A 22,086-nucleotide genomic window follows, 5' to 3' on the forward strand; every position below is an offset into this window, starting at 1 on the left:
ATGGACCAGCATGCGGGTTCTTCTTAGGTGAAACTTTAGCGTACAGATTAGTTCATGTGAAGAAGAGACCTGTGAGATTCAGAAAGCTTTGTAAAAATGAAGAGACCTGTGATTTTTGGAAAGTTTTGTACACGTAAATAAAAGAACTGTAATGTTTAGAAAGCTCTGTAAACCCTGTTACATCTATGATGAACTCTCTTAATGCGCCATTAAAAGTTACGCAACCTACAAGATATCTAATATAATAATATTAAGGATGAGCTCCAGCTTGCTGTGCTGTTAAGTTAAATATATGAGTTGTGCTCATCCTTGGATCTGGGGAGATTAGTATCTGTGTGTGGTGGCAACTTTATTACTCTTTGGCCCCCCATATATATCAAATTAATCCCCATTAAGGTTAAAGTAAATCTAGAAAAAAAGGCAAGGATCTAAAAGTCTGTGAGGTTTCACAGTAGATAGGGGAATAGGAGGGTAGATCAAGTGGTTTTTATCTGTCATCAATATCTATGTTCATATGTAAGTTTTGTGCTCTCTAATAAAAACAACAAATTGTTATTAGACCTTAGTCACCAGATATGAACTTTTTTACACTATTTACGATAGGCTAGTGTGGCAGGACGGCCTGTAGCCGAGGTCAGGGAACAGTCCACATGTGTAGTTTCAGGATAAATGAAAACGTTCAGTGGCTTTATTTCTCCACAGCAACATAACATGCGGGTACACTGTCCCTTTAAGCAAATAAATCCTGCTCCACGTTGGGAGAAAACTGACTAACACAGCAGTCCTAGCTAGCAGGCTGGCTGGCTAAACCATACCATAACTGTAAGAGACTTTTTAAGCAGTCATGCAAACAAATGAAAGAAATCTTACTTTGGCTGCAGTAAGTAGTGTGCTGTATCCTTCTGGCTAGCAGCACATCTATCCATGTGCTCTCCTCTGAGACAGGCAGCTACTGCTGGTAACAAGATCCTTATCTACCTTGCTGGCTCTCAGGTGTCAGCTTACATCATGATTAGCTAGCTTCCACCTGAGTTAACCCTTATGAGTGCTGGATGAAGCACTCAGACATATGTTTCCCAGGCATAACTGATAGGGGTTGACTTCACCCTGTCATAGCTAGTATGCGTAACCTCCTCATGCTGGAAGCAGGGAGTGGGTGATGGGGTGAGTTATGGTCTATAGGTTCTCTGCTCTGTAGTGTATTTAGAATCCTCTAGTGCTGTAGCTGTTGCAGGCAGGATACTGGCCTGGTCTGACCCTACACTAGTACTCCTTGTGTTCTTCTGTAACTTGTGCTGTTGTCCCCTGTTCAGGTATGAGCTGATGTCTAGCTGTTGGCTGCTGAATTCCAAGGAGCGCCTGTCCTTTGAGACCCTCCACGGAGAGCTAGAGAGGATCCTCAAAAACCTCCCACCGGTCAAGGACGCCGAAGAGATCCTTTATGTCAACATGGAAGACACTTGCTCCCCCTACTCTGATGATGATGAGGAACTAGGAGCAGTGGGAGGTGTGGATGCCAAGGATTTTGATGACCTCTTTTTGAAAGCCGGATCAGTCACTGCAGAAGTTCATCAGTCAGGGAATTCTAACCGTTATGTCATGTGCCCAGCCCACGAGACTACCAGGCTCCTGGGGGTAGCGGCATCTGTGGAACATCCACCCTTCATTTCTACCATAGAAGAGGGGACTTTGGAGGAAAGGGTAACTTCTGAAGGATCCAGACAATGACCATAAATGGACTAATGCATGAAGAATCTGCTCAGAGGAGGCTGTGAATCTCAATATGGCATGCTTAACACATTATCCGTGGCCTCTAATCTTCCCTTAGAAAACTACCTTCTCAATCTATGCTCCAACCATTCCTGCTCCTCTACGTGGCATTAATCATATGGGAAACCAACTCTTCAGTAAAATCCTCCATTGGTCTTCCATCTTGATGGCTCTCCTTTCCACTGTATTGAGTAGTCCATCATTGTTAAAAGATGACTACATATCCCAGAGTGCCTTGGGAATGTGATCTTAGAGATATGTGACCAAAGACCAGATGGGCGTCCCATACATCATGACCAGTACTTCAGTTGATTTCCTATAACTCCTCTTGCAGTGATGTAGCCGTGATGAGCATTGTATATTGTGGTACGGATATTAGACTATTTAAATGACTTTGTTCTTACGATGGGACGAACAGGAGTGCAGCATAAAAATATAGAACATTCCTATTTTACACTCCATGAACTCGGATAAAAAGAATTGCAAGAATCCAGGACAATTCTGGAGTGGAGGTTCTTAAAGGAACTGTCTCAGAGTCCTTCACTTTCTTTCTAACCCCATTAAGAGGAGATGTTTGAATTCGGTTTTCTCTGAATGGTTTCAATTTCAATTCCAGTGGGAATTTAAAAGTTAGACCAACGTAGGACCAAAGTGAGCTAATGATTGTGATACGAAAGGGTCAGTCCCATGTAGGTCCAAAGGGAGCTAACGACAATGATGCATTTAATGGGTTAAATGGTCAGCCCTAGGTACTGTAGGACCGAGGTGCCCCAACAGTGATGTGTATAAAGAGTCAGTCCCATTTAGGACCAAGTGACCTAATGACTGTAACATGTCTCATGGGTTAAATGTGTATGATTAGTGGGTTAAGCAATCGATACCTTTAAATAATTTCGGAAAGGTCTCTGGCAAATGTATGTAAGTTGAGATTTTGGAGTTTGTTTTAGTTCTTTTATCTACCTGCCTTGTGTGTATTGTAACTGCATGTGAGGAATCCTTCGGTTAGACTGTCTGGTCTTCTGACAGAGAGGGTGTGAGCGTAAATCTGATTGCATTATCATGGATGTGGTGGGAAAGGATTCACAATAACCATCCATCAATCACTAAGATTTAACCCATTAAACATGTCCCTGGCATTAATGTGCTTTAGTCATTTTCAGGATGACTCCTTAAGTAAAACTGACCTTGCATCCAAGGGACACAGACTTCGTAACCAGTTTGTTGGACATGCACGACCAAGTGAAGGAATAGCTGAGAGGTGTGCACAGGGAACTCAAGCAGGGAAGAATTCACTTCCACTATAAAGACCAGTATTATTTTTTTAAGTTACAAAAGACGCACATTTGCACTATAATGTATGTATCTGCTTTTTGCCATAATAATAATCGCTTGCATTTCTCTGATGAAGGGCACCAGCAAAAAGGTACATTTCATATATACTTTTGATATTGTTTGTTGAGAAAGGGAAACAGATCCCATCTGTCATTGTGTGCAGTAGGAGGAACACACTTAGTGTACCACAGAACCTCTCTGTCACACTATCACCTTGTTGTGGGGTATCTGACTTAGTGAGCCATAAGTCTTTTCCATACCTTCTATTACCCTACAATGGAACGGACAGACCCTGTAGGACACAGGCCCCCTTTGTCTCTGTCACTGTGTCGGCTTGCAATGGGAAGGACACAGTAAATCAGAAGTCCCTTCTGTCGAACAGGGAACAGCTGTGCACTGTGAAACCAGTTACATGACACTGCCATAAACCCGTGTGTCCCTTTCAACTGCAATAATCACTGTCACTGTCACACTGCCAGATTGTATCACTTTGTCCCATTGTTCAATAGAGTGTAACATCATAAAGAAAAAGGATCCTTATGTTCTGTATATTGTGACATGCCATTCAATGCACATGTAAAGTGTCTCTAAAGCAAAATGATTTGTCATGCATCTGCCACTTTCGATCCTTAGTGCGCTGTAAAAACAGAGCTTCCAATGCACAGAGCGTGTCACAGGTATGACCACGACCCACACACCTCCTTCTCCACTGCTCCCTCACCACAACAGGCCTGGTGAAATCCCAACAGCACTAGTGACCCGCTATTTGCCTGCTTTCTCAGGAGAGGGCGCCACTATGTACAGCTGGTGTGCAGTGGTCGAAGTGTGATGGTACTACAGGGTACAAAGTACCACTACTTTTTATTCACAACCCCACATTACCACTACTTTATTTTATATACAACCCCAGAGTACCACTGCTTTTTTATTTAAAGCCCCAGAATACCACTACCTTTTTGTATTTACATGCTTCCTTTTTAAACCCCATGCCAGGATGGCCTTTCTCAAGAACAAAAATGAGGTCAGAAGAGCATTGCCTCTGTGTTCAGCGGGTTTACAATTTCTTGCAATCTGTCACAGCACCAGTGCTTTTTTTTGTAATCCCTTCAGCCCACTGTTTCTAAGTATAGATGCACAGAAGTGGTGTGGCGCAGTGGCGAAACGACCATATGTGCGGCCTGATTGGCTGCACTAGGGCCCACCACCTTGAGGGCCCATTCTCCAAGCGCTGGAATGCTGTTTCGGAACCTAGTTTAGTAGACGGATCACAGTTCCGCCATTTCTAAAGACCACCCTCTCTGCACGCACCCTACCTGGGTCCTACCGGTGGTCCCTTACCAGGTGGCGGACGGACCCCAACCAAGGGGTCCTAACACAGAAGTTAAGCCCCAACGGAAGTCGGGCCCAACTTCCACAATCACTGACGGGGCGGGCTCCCTCCATAGAGAGAGAGGGGGGGCTTTAAAAAACAAACTTGCACCGGTGCCTAATTCCGAACCCGATGGGGTAACATATATTTGTTAATGGTGCAATCACATAATTGTATACTGAAAAATCATGTTATAGTGGTTTAACCCATTCTCTGCCAGTGGGCCTGCAATGCTTTGTGCACTCTTGAAAATGAACAGATGCCACTATATAACGATACTGAGTATCTACATAATCTCCCAACACAGTGAAAATAGTCTTCACTGTTTTAAAGATGGTGAGTATCTCTATATACACTGAGAAAGAACGTGCAGCGCTGTATAATTATGCTGAATATCTCTATACACTGATAATGAACATGCTGTACTGTAAAATGATGCTGAGTATCTCTTACACTTATGCACTTAAAGCCCCGATATTGAACATGATGTGCTGTATAATGCCGATGGGTATCTCTATACACCTTTACAGCAACAAAATGGACATACACTATCTCTGTTCATAGTTATTAATCGTGAAAATAGTTTTAATTCATTTTATAGGACTTAAGGGACATTTTGGGACAAAATGACATTTGCATTAACTCTAGGATTGTCAATATTTTAGAAACGTGTACAATCATTTTTATGAATGTATATACATGTTTTTTGTATATGAAATGCAATATATATTTCTTGATATTTTTCTTTACACTTTGTGGATAGAAATGCCTAAACGTTCAAATAAATGCTTATTTTTTAATCGAGAAATATTAATCTCTTCATCTGTCCGTTCTAACACTGTCTACTTTAATCAGCTGTTCTTAACAGTTCCACTGCTAGACAGACTAGTAACACATTTCTGAGTGTATCTTGCGTATCACAATTTATGCTGGAGGACTGTGAGATGGGCCAGCATTAGGGCAAGAGGAGCAAGGCCTTCAGGAGGGGCCCCACGCTCCTTCCTCTTGGGACTGGGATCCAACTTCTGCCCAACTGGAGGAGCATGTGGCCCCCGGACCAGCAGGACGCCTCTCACCCCAAGGTAAGTGTGTACTCCTCACCCAAAAGTGTGTATATGTTTGGGGTTTTTTTTTTTGGAAAGGGGCCGTACCTTCTCCAGAGTGGCCCTCCTCCTGCAGCGTCATGTTGCCATGACAACGCAATGTCACATGTCGCTGTGACACTGCAGAAGGAGGGCCACTCTTCAAGGTAAGTACCTACACCACTTTCACCGGACGTCAACGTGCCGCCTTGGGACCCGCACATCCCAATACTGGCCATAGGATGTGCGGCCCCAGTGCCACTAGATAATATGATCTAGCATGGAGTGCTCTTTAAAATATTTTGTCTCTATTGCGGTGATATGATGGGTCATTTGAACTTGCCTTTTTAAAGAAACTGAATTTAGCCAAGTACTTTGCATCAATATATGTAACTGTTATTATGGAGCTGTTCTATGTAGCATAGGATAAGTTATAGGAAGCGGTTATACGAAGCAATATAAGGCGTTATAGGAAACACATTTGTAGCAATAGGAGGAGTTGTAGGAAGTGGTTATATGGGTTTATAGGGAGCAGTTATATACAGTAATAAGCAGAGTTAGAGAAGAGTTATAAGCAGCGGTTATATAAAGCAATAATTAGAAAAGAGTCGAGGGTAAAAATATGGACTGCTTACATGTAGTTGATTAACAAACCAATTGAGAAATTGGTTTTATTACCATCAATATTTTATTTGCATGGTGTATATTGCATTTACAAAAATGACATTGTCATGAAATTTGAATCATATCTTTGTGCAAAATGATATCATTTGCATTGATTAGAGACATATTATGAGCTATTGAGACCCCTGTCCTGAGCCTGCCCCGAAGCAGAAACTGAACGCAATAATTGGGTGCAAAAGGAAAATACAGCAAAGACCATGGTTACCCTGCAATCACTCATCAATTCTCTTTAAAAGTGAGAAATTTGAAGAGGGATGCCCATTTACGATAAGGCGAGGTCAGGCACTGGTTTGAATGAGAGGTCATAATTGACCAGGTAGCCATCGTTGTACATGTAAAGTTTGTGATCGTTAGGGTTGTAGGACATACTTTGCACATTTTCCATCATCTTGTCCAGAGGGATGTTTAGCCGTCCTTCCTTGCTTGTCTTTGTGTCATACATGTAGAAGATTTCCTCGCTCCGTGTATTGAGAGCCCTAGTGGCATACATGACTCCACATACCATGAAGGCATTGGTCACCCCAAGCTTGTACTGGGAGGTGGACCAGGTCTTCTCCACTGTCATGGAGGTGGAGTTGAGTCTGCTGATGATGATGTTCCCAGCGTTCTCCTCTGTGGAGTAAATGACCCAAAGACCATATTCATCACTGGCCAGGTCAATGTCCTGCCAGACTGAGGATGCATAGGAGAATCGGTTGTTGTATGCGGCATTTGTTAGCGTCTTGCGTTCCACCACATTGGTGTCCACGTTGAATTTGCATAAGTCCCTGGAGTTGTAGCAATTGTAGTACATGGAGTTATTGAACATAATTATACCACCACCTTGCCCACAGCTGGAATAATCATAGGTGCTTCCGTAGAGGAGTTTGGGAAGGGATTTGTCTGTGGGTCTCTTGTACAACAAAAGGTCATCGTATGTGGGGTTTAAGCGCAGGACGTTCATCATCCGTCCGTCTGTGCTAAGAGGGGCTACCCAATGCACATTCTGATTGGCGCCCAAAAATGAGTCCTTTCCCCATCCACCAAATTTGTAGGTGAAGCCCAAATAGTTCAGCTGTACCACAAAGGGTTTGCTGATGTTCACAATTCCTCCATGTGTACAAGTACCTGCAGAAAACAAGGTTATCATAACAGGAAAGTTAAATTCAGAATGAGTATAAGAATCTAAAAGCTCCTAACGACTAGACCTGGGGTCTGCAACCTCTCAAGGAAGAGAGCCGCAACACAAGCATGAATATTACACCCCCTCAAACACATACATATACTGTACACACACTAATAGGTATATATTGTATAAGCATTAACACACGACAAAGTATGTGGGGGGAATAAAATGCATGTCACAATAAGTCCCTACATTTAGTTTTTTTCATTGTTTTTCTGTGCAAAACTGTAATTTACAAATAAACAATACACACATACATACATACACAAGACCCCCCATACACATGCACGATCCCCCCAAAAAACACCTACACGGCCCCCACCAAATACATACACTCTACCCCCCAAATACACACACACATATATACACTTACATTGAGCCTCTCTCCCTAGCGGGGGGAAAGGGGGGCAGTCAGTGTGTCTGTTTGTCTGTGTCGCTCTCCCAGCACCGTGACCCTCTCCCAGCACCGTGACCCTCTCCCAGCACAGTGTCCCTCTCTCCCAGCACCGTGTCCCTCTCTCCCAGCACCGTGTCCTTCTCCTAGCAGTGTCCCTCTCTCTCTCCCAGCACCGTGTCCCTCTCTCCCAGCACCGTGTCCCTCTCTCCCAGCACCGTGTCCCTCTCTCCCAGCACCGTGTCCCTCTCTCCCAGCACCGTGTCCCTCTCTCCCAGCACCGTGTCCCTCTCTCCCAGCACCGTGTCCCTCTCTCCCAGCACCGTGTCCCTCTCTCCCAGCACCGTGTCCCTCTCTCCCAGCACAGTGTCCCTCTCTCCCAGCACAGTGTCCCTCTCTCCCAGCACAGTGTCCCTCTCTCCCAGCACAGTGTCCCTCTCTCCCAGCACTGTGTCCCTCTCTCCCAGCACTGTGTCCCTCTCTCCCAGCACTGTGTCCCTCTCTCCCAGCACTGTGTCCCTCTCTCCCAGCACTGTGTCCCTCTCTCCCAGCACAGTGTCCCTCTCTCCCAGCACAGTGTCCCTCTCTCCCAGCACAGTGTCCCTCTCTCCCAGCACAGTGTCCCTCTCTCCCAGCACAGTGTCCCTCTCTCCCAGCACAGTGTCCCTCTCTCCCAGCACAGTGTCCCTCTCTCCCAGCACAGTGTCCCTCTCTCCCAGCACTGTGTCCCTCTCTCCCAGCACTGTGTCCCTCTCTCCCAGCACGGTGTCCCTCTCTCCCAGCACTGTGTCCCTCTCTCCCAGCACTGTGTCCCTCTCCCAGCACTGTGTCCCTCTCTCCCAGCACTGTGTCCCTCTCTCCCAGCACTGTGTCCCTCTCTCCCAGCACTGTGTCCCTCTATCCCAGCACTGTGTCCCTCTCTTCCAGCACTGTGTCCCTCTCTCCCAGCACTGTGTCTCTCCAGACCCTGCCTGTCAGTGGAGCAGGGGGGAGTCCATCTTTGGCACTGGTAGCAGACACCAGACGTACTAACTGCTTCCGGGTCTTACCAAAAGGCTCCTCTGCTGCTAACCCCGCCCCCACCCTTCTCTGCCAGGCCAATCATCTCCTCTGCTGCTAACCCCGCCCCCACCCTTCTCTGCCAGGCCTTCATCTCCTCTGCTGCTGACCCCCCGTCCTCTCTGTTGCTGTTGCTGCTGCCAGGCCACTCCTCTGATCTCATCCCAGGCAGCAGCTGGGGATCGGCAACCTACAGAGAGCCGCAAGTAGGAGCGAAAGAGGCGCATGTAGCTCGGGAGCCGCAGGTTGCCGACCTCTGCACTAGACCATGCCCCTGTAAATGGAATTAGTTGTATTGCCTTTTTTCTTACCCATCTGAGACATACTAAATGCATCTAATAGTTTTAATTCCTCCCCTTAAAAAAAACAATTTCCTATTGGAGAGGTCTTCAATTTCTTATCCCCTTTGCTCACAGAAAAATGTGTTACAGGCCCCTCTGGTACCAAAAGAGATCAAAGTGCAGTGCGCTCTGTGAAGTTCTTTAAAGCAGATTGCCAACCTACTTTTCATTGTATTTACATTTTTCGTTAAACAGGCCTAACACCTGCAGTAGAGTGTCTGCATCAGGCCTGCACAACACACGGCCTGCAAGCCGCATGCGGCCCGTCTGAACTCCCTGTGCGGCACGCGATGCACCCCACCCCCTGCCCGCACTGCGGACACAGGAGGGAAGTAGCGCCAGCATTTTGACACGCTCCCCACCCCCTCCTGAGCCCGCTCTGCCGACACATTGAAGGAGCGCTAGCATCGTGATGCCCTCCCTCCTTCCCCCCACCCCCCTGAGCCCTGTCTGCCTATTAGGGAAGGAGCCAGCAGTTTGATGCGATCCCCTGCAGGCAGAGAGGAGAGAAGGGACAGAGCTGAGGCCGGTCTGACTGCAGAGGGTGGGGGCGGGGTCTGACTGCAGAGGGTGGGGGCGGGGTCTGACTGCAGAGGGTGGGGGCGGGGTCTGACTGCAGAGGGTGGGGGCGGGGTCTGACTGCAGAGGGTGGGGGCGGGGTCTGACTGCAGAGGGTGGGGGCGGGGTCTGACACTGCAGAGGGTGGGGGCGGGGTTAGTGATAGCAGAGCCTGTTAGTGAGAGCAGGAAGTGAGGTGCCTGCTGCCAGGGCCCAAGATGGCTTCACCCCTCCGCCCCCACCCATGCTCCACAGTGAAAGGTAGGACACCCCCCTCCCCCCCATGCAGCTGCACCTCAGAGCTAGTGGCAGTGTCAGTGTGTCAGAGTCAGTGGCAGAGTGGCAGTGTGGCTGTGTCAGTGTGGCTGTCGCAGTGGCAGTGTCAATGTGTGTCAATGTGTGGCAGAGTGGCAGTCAGGGTGTGTGTCAGGGTCAGTGTCAGAGTGTGTGTCAGGGTCAGAGTGGCTGTGCGGGTCAGTGTCAGAGTGTGTGTCAGGGTCAGAGTGGCTGTGCGGGTCAGGGTCAGTGTCATAGTGTGTGTCAGGGTCAGAGTGGCTGTGCGGGTCAGGGTCAGTGTCAGAGTGTGTGTCAGGGTCAGAGTGGCTGTGCGGGTCAGAGTGGCTGTGCGGGTCAGTGTCAGAGTGTGTGTCAGGGTCAGAGTGGCTGTGCGGGTCAGGGTCAGAGTGGCTGTGCGGGTCAGAGTGTGTGTCAGGGTCAGAGTGGCTGTGCGGGTCAGTGTCAGAGTGTGTGTCGGGGTCAGAGTGGCTGTGCGGGTCAGGGTCAGTGTCAGAGTGTGTGTCAGGGTCAGAGTGGCTGTGCGGGTCAGGGTCAGAGTGGGTGTTCGGGTCAGGGTCAGAGTGGCTGTGCAGGTCAGAGTGTGTGTCAGGGTCAGAGTGGCTGTGCGGGTCAGGGTCAGTGTCAGAGTGTGTGTCAGGGTCAGTGTCAGAGTGTGTGTCAGGGTCAGAGTGGCTGTGCGGGTCAGGGTCAGTGTCAGTGTGTGTCAGGGTCAGAGTGGCTGTGCGGGTCAGAGTGTGTGTCGGTCAGAGTAGCTGTGCGGGTCAGGGTCAGTGTCAGAGTGGCTGTGCAGGTCAGGGTCAGTGTCAGAGTGGCTGTGCGGGTCAGGGTCTGTGTCTGTGATGTGGAGTATTATATGTGAGGGGGAGAGATGGGGATGTGAGAGAGAGGGGGAGTCTCGCAAAGGCTGCCGACACTGGGGGCAATGGAACACTTGTCTTGAGCCCCAGGAAAGCACTCATATCTGGTATGACCATCCTCATATTTCCCCCAGCACCCCTCATCATCAACCTCATATCTGAGTTGTGGGGGGGTGATATGATGATGATCTGTGGGGGGGGGGGAGGAGAGAAGATATGATGAGGATGATGATAAGGGGTGCTGGGGGAAATATGATGATGATGATTATTATTTTACCCGTGCGGCCCAAATTAGTTTTCTTTGGAGCAGTTCGGCTCTTCTCACTTTACAAGTTGTGCAGGCCTGGTTTACATGGTAACTACTGCTGCTTATTCTTACTTGCTCCAGGATACACAAAGCTACCTGTTATCCTGATCTTCTCTGATAAGGCTTTTTGTAGTCAAGTAATGACACAGAGTGGAAAGGGATTAGTGGATTTAAATGTCGTGTTTCGGGCTCTTTTTTTAGGAATTAAACCCAAGGTGAAAACAGATACTATACTGTACAGTGTGGATATTTTTTAAGTTATCGTGAACTGCATTTTTTTTAATATACTAAAAATAAATCCTCATAATAAATTGAAAAAAATGCATCATCTCTTTACTTCTGAAAATGTCAATCCCTCCATCCCATTGAATCGGGACGTGATCCCTTGTAGTTCTGGTCAGTATGACCGCTGATGGAATACATGCCCTCTGACTCACCATAGTTGACTGGAGGCGGCACAGGATTAACTTGGTTCTTCTCGCACTCCTCCAGCCGTTTCCTTATGGAAACTATTTCCCGTCGCACTGCCAGGACATTGTTCTTATCAAATGATTCCAGCTGGTTCACCATGATGGAAATGTTATGAATCTGTAGGATATTAAAGAGAGACAGTCAATTAGGTCGGTGACCCAGGTTTTTATCTTAAATTTATATAGCTCAAGAAAGATATAAAGATATATAAAACATCTTAAGTCAAGTACGTCCGAGGTTACAGTATATGGCAGCTAAGTGTCACAGACTGGAATTGAACCCACAAACTTATGTTTCAAATACCCTAAACAATTCACTACACAAGGGTAAGGAATAAACTGCTGATGCAAACTCGGAATATCATATGGAAAAAAGGGCACCAAATACCATCATTTATAAGAACATAGCATGGGCAGTAGAATAGGAAACTTCTGCTTTTTGCAATTGTAATGCCAATGGGGCTACATAAATGGTGCACAGTACAGCAGAAAACATTAGAAAATACTAAAGGATTTTTACATGTTGAGTATAGTATGCAGGAGACAGGATATGAAAGAAACTTTCATATACATTATGGGTTTCAAGAAGATGCAGGAGGGAAACGTATTTCAGAGAAAGGGAAGTGCTAGTGTAGAACAAGCGGTCAGGCTGTTATTCTGGAGTGGTAGTCTCAGGGGAACTGTGAGTAAATACGTCTTCACTGGAAGAGTGGTGGATTGTCGTAGCAGCCTCCCAACAGTGGAGGCCAAGTCTTACACAGAAAGGAAATAAAGAAATGCTTGGCATAGACGTATAGCTCAAATAGGTTCTGAGGTTAAGTAACAGATCGGAAAACTAGGTGGGCCAAGTGGTTCTTATTTGCCACCAATGGTGCTGATTTGGCACTAGCATGTGACAAGTCCTATGAAAACGCCTATATGTTTCTATAGTTAATCAGGTATACGTAGCTGTATTCAGTGTTCCTGGAGACAAGCAACAGCTAAACTTATTAATATTTCACAAGATACAAATAAGTAAGACCATTACTTCAATGGCCATTGGCTTTTCTAAGGAAGCTGATGACAAAGATAACATTATTTTAGTTTGTCCCTCTACGTTGATCTGCCTCTTTAATTAATTAGGACAGACCCAAGGTAGTACTGGACGGTACAGGAATAAAGAATACAGATGAATTAGGATCTAAGTACAGTATGTAGGGAAATAAGAGGAGGATGTTGACCACATGGTCCATATTTCTGTAGTCCCCAAACTCCATGTTGCTGTCATAGTTCTACTGATTTCCAAGAATGGTCCAGTTACCTCCACAAAAAGAGTCTCAACGAGAGCATTAGAACCCTCCATGGAAGATCTGAGCTGCACCACCAGAGACTCCATCTCTCTGATTTCCAGCTTCAGAAGCTCAAAGTCCAGCTGAGTGTAAGAGACTCCTCCCATCTCTATAAGCTCCACCCTCCTGGTCAAGTTCCTCAGCTTCTCCAGGTGACCAGTCAGTGACACCTGGTAGCTATGTATCTGCAGAAAGTATAAGAGAGTCATTGCAGGGCTTTGGTTAAAGTCGTATGGCAACCAATTGGAGGAAAGTAAATTAAAGCAGCGATCAAGTTTTTTTTTGTTTTTTTTTACCTTGTATGAACCACAGGGGCCCCCAGAGCGAAACTTTGGCACTCTAAACCTTGGGGACCCAATGATTGCCTAGATATTCCACAGTACTTGCAAGGACAAACAAAGATGTCTGATAGTCATCCAGTCACACCGACTCTAATGACCATATTATTTTCTCAAGGGCAGAAAATATTGTAAGTGAGCTTCAAAATGTAATATCTCAAACCATATGTTCCTGTATCTTGGGAGTACCAAGGTTAAAATAAAATATAATAAAATTAAAAAATACATATAGAAGCAGCATGGATTGCTACTTTACAAGTCCAGTAGATATAAGGGACTTAATGACTTTATAGATATATTTTTTTGTGTCAATTAACGGCCAGTGCTCTGGCATTAAACAGAAGTTGTGTTATGGTTCTACCCCCCCAGATGCAAGGCCATATTCTGCTTGCGTCAGATGTAATAAATCTGTGAATTAATGGAAGTTTATTACAGGTCATGCAGGAAGACAAAACTCTTCTAAGACTAGGCAAAGTGCTTAGAATGTAAGAAAATGGTGGTGACACAGAGAAACAAAAAGTTTGATACATCCCATTATAATATTTGCATCATGTCTAATCCCTCCCTATAACTCCACCAATTGCTCCATATTAACACTGCATATTTACTCCAGAAAACACTCCTTATAACATCTACCATTGCTCTAAGTGCCTTCTATAACTCTTCCTATTACCTCATATAACCGATACCTATAACTCCTCCTATTACTTCATATAAACGCTCCCTATAACTTCTCTGAATCTCCTCCTATTGCTCCATATAATCACTCCCTAAAGCCCTTTGTATTGCTCTATATAACAGCTACCAATAACTCCTCCTATTACTTCATATAACCGATACCTATAACTCCTCCTATTGCTCTGTATATATCTGCTCCCTATAACTCCTATTACTCCATATAAGTGTAACCCTGTGTAGTTTTGGGGTTATAGTTCTTTCTCCTCCTGTGCAATAATCCCTGGTAAGGGCAGGTTTGCCAGGAGTAATCATGGGGCTTTTCCCCCACACACATGTACTGTGTAGTATTCAGTGAAGATAATTCCATCAGGCTCTGTGTCCAATTACAGTGACACAGGAGTGGTGCCTATTGGAGCTATTTAGTTCACAGAACTTCCTGTATTTAGGCGGTGCTGCACCACCTATGAGTGAGGCTAGTCTGACCCAGCAAACTGCCAGGGCTCTGGCAAGTTTTGTGGCCCTCCCTCAGGGGAGCGGTGTGGGAGACTATTCCCCTTACTCCATCAGGGAGTAAGGGAAGAGCTAGACCTGCTTTTAGTGCCCTTGCCTAGGAGTGTAAGGTCAGGGACTTCCTTTGGGTTGGCAACCTATAATGAGCGGCTGAAGACCGGCTGCAATGATGGGCAGTCTGCTACTGTTTGATGCAATAAAGTATGCTGTTGCCAAATAACTCTTCTTGCCTGAGCTTGGATTAATTCAGGGAGAAGATGCATGTAACAGGGGATTTATCCCTGTTCACAAATGTGCCTCTAATCCAGCAGTGTGGTGGTTAACTGCTGGTAGGCAATTAACTAACATCACCTGGCTGATTACAGGTGTTAGAAAAAGCCTGCCTCTGAGACAGGAAGGGAGATTACTTAGTCCACAACTGGCTGAACCAAGGAAGGACAGATGTTGTGAGCGGCAAGCTAACAACAAGACAAAGGGGGACAAGATTCTAAACCTGGAGCCTGAAATTGCTTTAGCACACAAGGGTGCGGATCCAAGAGAGCAGAGAAGTTTCCCCTACAGCAGCCCAGCTAACAGTTAAGACTTTTCGTATAAGACTATTATCTCTGTCTATGTATATTGATAAATGTCTCTATGATTTGGGCTGGTGAATCTCTGGGCTAACCACGCAGTTAAAGAGAACTGGATCACAAGTGTATATATACTCCAGAGTGGAGCGGATTTTGTTTGCTGATTTACATGTTTGCTGTGTTTAAAGCAACAGGCGCAATAAAGCCTTATTTTAATTTCACCTTAAAACAGTCTCCATTGCATACCTCTGAACACGTCTCTTACAATGCACGTAGAGGTTCTGTTTCAGAGTCTCCTCCCTACAACACTGGGGGTCTGGAAGAGATGGAGGCTCTGTACCAAGAGTGAATATGACTCAGCTATACCTGGAGAGCCAGTCCTGATGATTTCCCCCATAACATCGCGAGAGACTCAGGAGTCCTGTAAGCCTGCAGGTGCACCACACTACACCACATGTAACATTGGTCAGTTTCCACAGGTTAGGGCAATATGAGATTTGGGTAGGGGAAACACTGTTACATAAGCATTCCACATACTGTAACTCTCCCTATTCACACTCCTCATATCACAGATAGGACAAAATAAGACCACAGCACCTCAATACATTTTCGCTACGAGACGCAGATTAAGAACATCTCTCTCTGTGCCAGTGTAGTTTAAAAAGTCTCTTACTAGTCCTACCCCCAGGTTTTACATTCCCCCAAGTATTTCTACCCCTAAGTATCAGTTGAAACTATTGCCCTGACCTCCTCTCAGAGCGATGTCCTGTGTACTAGAGGATAATCTTGGCTGTATTTACACATGAGCATGGCATGATGGAGTGTTCCCCCGGTGTCTCCTCTCTTTACTGTACCTTGCTGATCTCCTGCTGGACACTTTTGCTCAGGTTATAATTTGCTATTTCCAGGTACTCCATGCGATGCACAGGGAAGGCTGAATCTGGAAGGATCACGGAGCACTGACAGACCCCCTCCTCATTAAGCGACCCTGTAGAGTTCTGCACCTGTACAAGGAGAGATACATTGGTTGAAGGTAAGCAAAACATACTGAAATGTACCCCTGTAAGCCAATGTCCATGTCAGCACAGAGTCTGGCATACTGACCATCTGCCCCAAATATTAATTCTCTCTCCCTCATATATTTGGAAGGAAGTATAATAAACATTGAAGATTAAGTCAACAGATGTCAAACTCCAAAGACCCCAACCTATGAGATGTTGATGATAATGTCATTCAGTCAAAGGGTCAGTCCAGGGATGAAAGTGTACAAATGACAGAGAAATGTTTAAGGGGTTAGTCCCTCCTAGGACCAAAGTGTACTAATAGTAGTGGGATGCTTAAGAGGTCCTATCAGGGTGATTTATATCTTTTTTTTTTTTTAAACCAAAATCTGGCACGTATAAGTGTTTCTAAACCCTTTGTTAAAGTTTCTTGCAAGTATGTAGAGCTGAGACTTGGGGTGGGGGGAGGGGGGAGGAGTTGATTTACCGTGGCTGGTCCTTTTTGTCTGATATAGCAGTGTGTAACAAGAGTGTGCATGGGACAACATGTTCCATCTCCTCCCCTTATCTTTATTTACACTCTAAAAAGGACAGGATTACTTAAGGATAACGAGCATACTTGATTGCTGAACATTTCCTCATTAAGAGACCTCTACTAAATTCAACTGGTCTATTTCAAGAAACTGAAAGCCGACAAATATTTGCTATTAGCATGCTAATAAGATTTATTTTGACCGGCTATCAGTGATTAGACCTTTAAGTTACAAAAGTACCAATTTGTACAGGTTTGTAAAAAGCATAAACTAGTTAAGATTCAGAATAAGCGTAAAGATCATAAAAGGCCTGATACATCCCCAGAACTATGCTTTCTATTACTTACAGTCAATAATCATTAGTCATTAATGATTAAAGTGTCAGACATTTTTACAAAAGCCCCTACTTGGTGTCCTGTAATATTCATTATTTTACTGAAGGGATTACATATGAATAAACTCAAAATACTCCTGACTTGGAATTCATGTATGCCAGATACATGGAGGGGTGCAGAGTGCAATTAGTTTGGAGCCGCAGGAACATCTGCATGCAGTAGCTTCTTAAAAATAACGATATTAATAACATTATTTTATATAGTGCCTCGCTCTCAATGGGACCCAAAGCGCTTTACAACGCAGCACTGTAAATGGAATTTTACATGGGACATTCCCTGCCCTGATGAATTTCAAATCTATGTTTAGTGCCAAGGACAAGGAGGTTATGTGACTTGCCCAAGGTTACAATGAGCTGGCACCAGGATTAGAACCAGTGCCATTAATCACAGACTCAGTCCTTCGGCTTAGAAGAGAGATAAATTACTTCTGATCTTTTCTGAAATGCAGAAGAAGAAATATGTGAGATATTCGCGTTTCTCTCACTGCTCCATATACCTGCTCTCTATAACTCACTGAAAGTGCTGCAGGTTACTCTGGTACTGATAGGATTCAGGAGAAAATTATAGCTGGTGTGTAACTTTTGCTTTGTAAATATAAAATAGTGATCTTCCTGGTTTGTTAATTAAAAAAAGTACTGGAACTATGTTTCTAAATGAGAAAGTGTTTGTACACTGTATTTGTAAATAAGAAAATATGCGTACTTTGTGTGTGTAAATACAAAAGTATTAGTACTTTGTGTGTGTAAATAAGAAAACGGGTACTTTGTGGATGTAAATTAGAAAGTGTTGGTACTTTGTGTGTGTAAATAAGAATTTTCAAACAGGAGATTCCGTAAATAAAAAGGTATTGGTACTCCCCTGATTTGAAAATGCAAAAGTGGTGGTATTGGGGTTATGTACTGTACATAAAGATGAGCTGTACTGTGGTTTCTGTATATGAAGAGCAGTGGTACTGTGGGGTTCTAAAAAGGAAAGCAGTGATAATGTGCAATAATACTCACCAGGGAGACAGCATTACTCTGGTAGACTCCCAACGTGATGAGCAAAAGCAGCCCCAGCATCTTGTCTTGTGTGACTGTTTCCTTTCAGCTCTGTGACACCTGCAATTCCCTGTTATAAAGGCAGCAACCCTCCTGGATTTAGGGTAAGGGAGGAGCATCCTGCTGGAATTTTGCCTCTTACCCCACATCTCTCCCCCCTCCGACCCCAAATTGTTCCTGACCTCTTGAGAAACTCTATTGACATTGGTTACGTAATGTTCTTCTATTGCTTGGTATGTAAAGATGTGGCAAGATTTACGTGACCGGTACATGCCACCTTAACCCTTCCTATGCTGGGGATCAGATGTCTCCTGCACATCTTCCTGTAAGGAGAAGGGGTCATCACACTGAGAGGACCTGCAGAGCTGTAATGTTGGGATTTCTGTTAACCCTGTCAGTGCCGGAGACCCTAACACATCTCAGGTCCTTTGGCACTGAATGGAGTTGTGAAAAATAGGTAAAGGTGCGCTCAAAATTAATAGTGGTAACTCCAGGTAGAGTATAGTGGTGATTTTAAATAATTAGCCCAATGTAGGGTCTAAATGTGAAAAAATGCAGCTAGTATAAATTGATGACTCAAAACATCAATGTTTGAGGGAAATGGTGATGGAAAAATACCAGCGCAAAAACTCCCATAAATCTTTAGGATATATAAAACAGCCCATACTGTAAGCAGTGCTACATAAGAGGGTAACAGTGTTGCGCTATGAGAGATACATTGATACCAGATCACGATAGGATCTTTGTTTCCAAGGAAAAAGAATTTCGCCAAACTGCAAGCGAGGTGGTGAGTGTCCGTACACAGATGGTAGCACTGGTAGGGAAGGCACCCGCTCCCGGCTCGGTGATACAGTACAAACAATCACGTTCCAAGAGGAGAGAAAGGGAAGTCCAACCGTTATATGGCCCGCACTCCCGATCGTCACGGCAAACAAACGCCTACAACACGTTGAATGAGGATCAGCTCCGGTTAGGGAATGCACCCGCTCCGGTCCTCACCATTGAACTCCACGTGTCATCATCGTCTGGGTGTAAATGAAAGGGGGCTGGATCACATGGCCTACACCACAGCTGTTGTAGTTGAACATGAATCAACAGCATCTGCAGCTGTTGTAGTTAAACATGAATCAACAGCATCTTCTAAATAGCTTGAACAACTTGCAGCGAAATAACAAAACAGCCAAGAAAGCAATATTGAGCTAAATATTGTAACAAGCAATAAAATAGTGATACAGCACACACTCAATTCCAACGCGTTTCGTATCCACGGATACTTCATCAGGGATATTAAATGAATCTAGGCCTCAGGTGAAACTAGTTTGGTGGAGAATGGTAGCTGAGAAGCTGAGTACTTTGGCACTCCACACGGATCGTTACTGACTGTCCTTAGCCCAGCCTCACGAGACGAGACTTGAGCCCACGTGACGTGAAGGTATCTTTAAACCGGGGGTTTGTATCTCTCACAGGGTTAGCTTGGATTCCAAGCTAACCCTTTGAGAGATACAAACCCCCGGTTTAAAGATACCTTTCAAGGCCTGTCTTCATCTATTTAGATGTAAGTAGCTAGCAGCTGTGTGGATGAGGTTCCGATGTACATAGGGTACTGCGCAATGGTCTCCTGTCCTCTCTGATTACAGATATCCAATATCGGAAGAAAAACAAGAGGACAGACTGTGAAAATCCCTGAACTGTTTCTTCAAGACAAAGAACCAGGACTAATATATCAGGTTTATGCACTTGATAGTGCGCCAAGGACTTTGTTCTCTGTACCAAACTATTAATAATCTTACTTGCATTATTGCTATTATTTGGCGCAGTTCATTTTTCTCCAATTATTTCTACTACACTTGAATATATGTCTTGGTTATTGCACACAAGGCTTTTTATGCACTGTGTTTTTGGGTCATCCCAATTTTTCTTGCCTGTCTAAATTTCTCCTGCAGTATGTATGTATATTTTTATATGTACAGCAACATCCAAGTACATAGCGCTGTGAAACATTGCTTACATTATGATATAGTTCTCTTGGGAATGTATGCAGCGTTAACCCATTCCCTAGTGAAACTGAACATGCTGCATCATATAATGATTATTGGTGAGTGCCGCATTGTCACTGCCATGGACATCAGGGGAGTCTCAGTGATAAATGAGTATTTTATCCATTGAAATATGTCCAGTTGCAAAAAAAAACAACACATTTTTTCTCGAAGGACTGAAATCACTGAGATCTCTAACTCAGACCCTTAATAAAAAAAGCTATGAATCTACGTCCCAGTGATGGGGAAGTTTTTACTCCCACCTAATTGAATATAGCTAATCTCTTCTCCTATCACTGGGATCGACATCATTGCTTATTGAATAGTAACCCTACTTTTTAAAATATATATAGTTACATTTTTGTAAGCAAACTAAACATCTTTCTTTACCTCGATTATTAAAAGTCCCCTTAAAAATTGTGCAGTGTCTCTGAAAAACACAGTTTAGCAAAGGATTAAAGGTTCCTGTCGGCATGTAGAATTTCCAATGCCTTTGAACCCCAGAGAAATATAACACGTTTTGTCGGATTTGTTCAATGCATTATGAAGTTGTTTGAGTACAATCACAATGGCAAACATCTTTAATACGCGACGGAGGGGGAAAAAACGTGCACATTTGTCAGAAACAAACTATTGAATGAGGCCAGGATGAAAAGAGAACGAAAATACAATGAAACGTGTTTTTCCCCCCCTATATCTTTGGTAAGCTGAAAATAAGTGGAACAAACTCACATTTATTAATGTGCTAACTAAATGTTGGGGAAGTTTTATTTAATCTGAAAGAACTGATTGGGAAATGCTGTACCATGCATAGGGCTTTATCGATATGTACAATGACGTTGTTGTGACTCAGTTTAATGCTGTGACTGATTACCTGGATTGGTAATGGATGTTATGTAATTCTCTAAGCCTGAGAACATGTTGTGAATCGTAGAAGGAATTTGTCCCCAAGTCATGCATTGTGTGTCCTTGGTGACATTACAGAGGTGTGGCAAGATGCATGCCTCACTGTGTTTGTTTTGCATTTAAGTTAGGTAAGATTTCCTTCTTACATCTACAGTAAAACACTAGAGTAGCTTATTTTTGATATCCCCTGAGTCTCCTTGCTGCAAAGTTGTCCAGTCTATTTTCCTTCTGATAAATCATGTGCTGTTTTTCTTTAGCCCGGTTCTGTAGCTGGGAGACTTCAAAGATGCAGTCCCAGACCAGAGATCAACTTTTTGTTAAATAAATCATGAATAGGCTATTTGACAGCCTTAAACAAATCTAACCGTGCAAATAGCGAAGATTTGTCCGTTTTCCTTTGTCTTAGAAAGGAATTACAAATCTCATTCCTTTTCACTTCCTCAGGGGTATACAAACGGAGAGGTCAATGTCTGCCAGAATGAGGATGCATAGGAGAATTGGTTGTTGAAATCGGCATTGGGGAGTATCTTGCATTTCACTGTGTAGGTTTCCATGTTAAGTTTGCAAAGGGTAGCAAAGAAGCGCGCAGTCTCAATAAATCCCCTTGATTCACAATAGGTGGTCTCCCTCTGCAGCTTTCACTCTCCCGTGATCAGCGGGGTAGATACGAAACATGCAAACAAAAAGAAAGCGCAAAAAAAGGGAAAAACACAATTAATAAAGATAATGACCTTTATAATAAACTTAAAAATATGTACTAAAAATCATTTACATAAAATAAGGGTTCACATGAACCCACACTTCCACAAATGCAGAGCTCTAGCGGGGATACCCTGAATCAAAGCCCCTAGGTCTAATGATGTTAAAAAGTCCTGGGATAAGGCTGGATATTACCACAGCTTACATTGAATTCAAACAGGGACCGCACTCCATGCAAAGTAAGGAGGTGACGTCATCACGCAGCGGAGAGCGGCCATGACGACGGGACCTCGAGAGACTGCGGTGTTTCCCCCTACTTTGCATGGAGTGCGGTCCCTGTTTGAATTCAATGTAAGCTGTGGCAATAT

The 22,086-nt window shown here is 44.4% G+C and overlaps 2 protein-coding genes across 2 annotated transcripts in view; one reads left to right on the plus strand and one right to left on the minus strand.

Moving 5' to 3' along the window:
- The window catches only part of AXL (AXL receptor tyrosine kinase), a 30,017-nt gene extending 24,738 nt beyond the window's left edge, over positions 1–5,279 (plus strand). The window contains exon 11 of the mRNA XM_075606909.1: positions 1,314–5,279. Coding sequence (XP_075463024.1) covers positions 1,314–1,728 — 415 coding nt within the window. The 3' untranslated portion in view covers positions 1,729–5,279. The remainder of the gene's footprint in view (positions 1–1,313) is intronic.
- A 915-nt stretch (positions 5,280–6,194) lies between these two features.
- On the minus strand, positions 6,195–18,317 carry LOC142498657 (olfactomedin-4-like). The gene is made up of 5 exons (XM_075606907.1): positions 18,039–18,317; positions 15,963–16,112; positions 12,986–13,198; positions 11,653–11,803; positions 6,195–7,344 (listed from the first exon to the last, which is right to left on the minus strand). Exons 1-5 carry the CDS (start codon positions 18,096–18,098, stop codon positions 6,500–6,502), a joined length of 1,419 nt encoding a protein of 472 aa, XP_075463022.1. The 5' UTR covers positions 18,099–18,317; the 3' UTR covers positions 6,195–6,499.
- Positions 18,318–22,086: the final 3,769 nt, after the last annotated feature.

The sequence above is a fragment of the Ascaphus truei genome, chromosome 7, assembly GCF_040206685.1.
Source record: "Ascaphus truei isolate aAscTru1 chromosome 7, aAscTru1.hap1, whole genome shotgun sequence".
Lineage (NCBI taxonomy): Eukaryota > Metazoa > Chordata > Amphibia > Anura > Ascaphidae > Ascaphus > Ascaphus truei.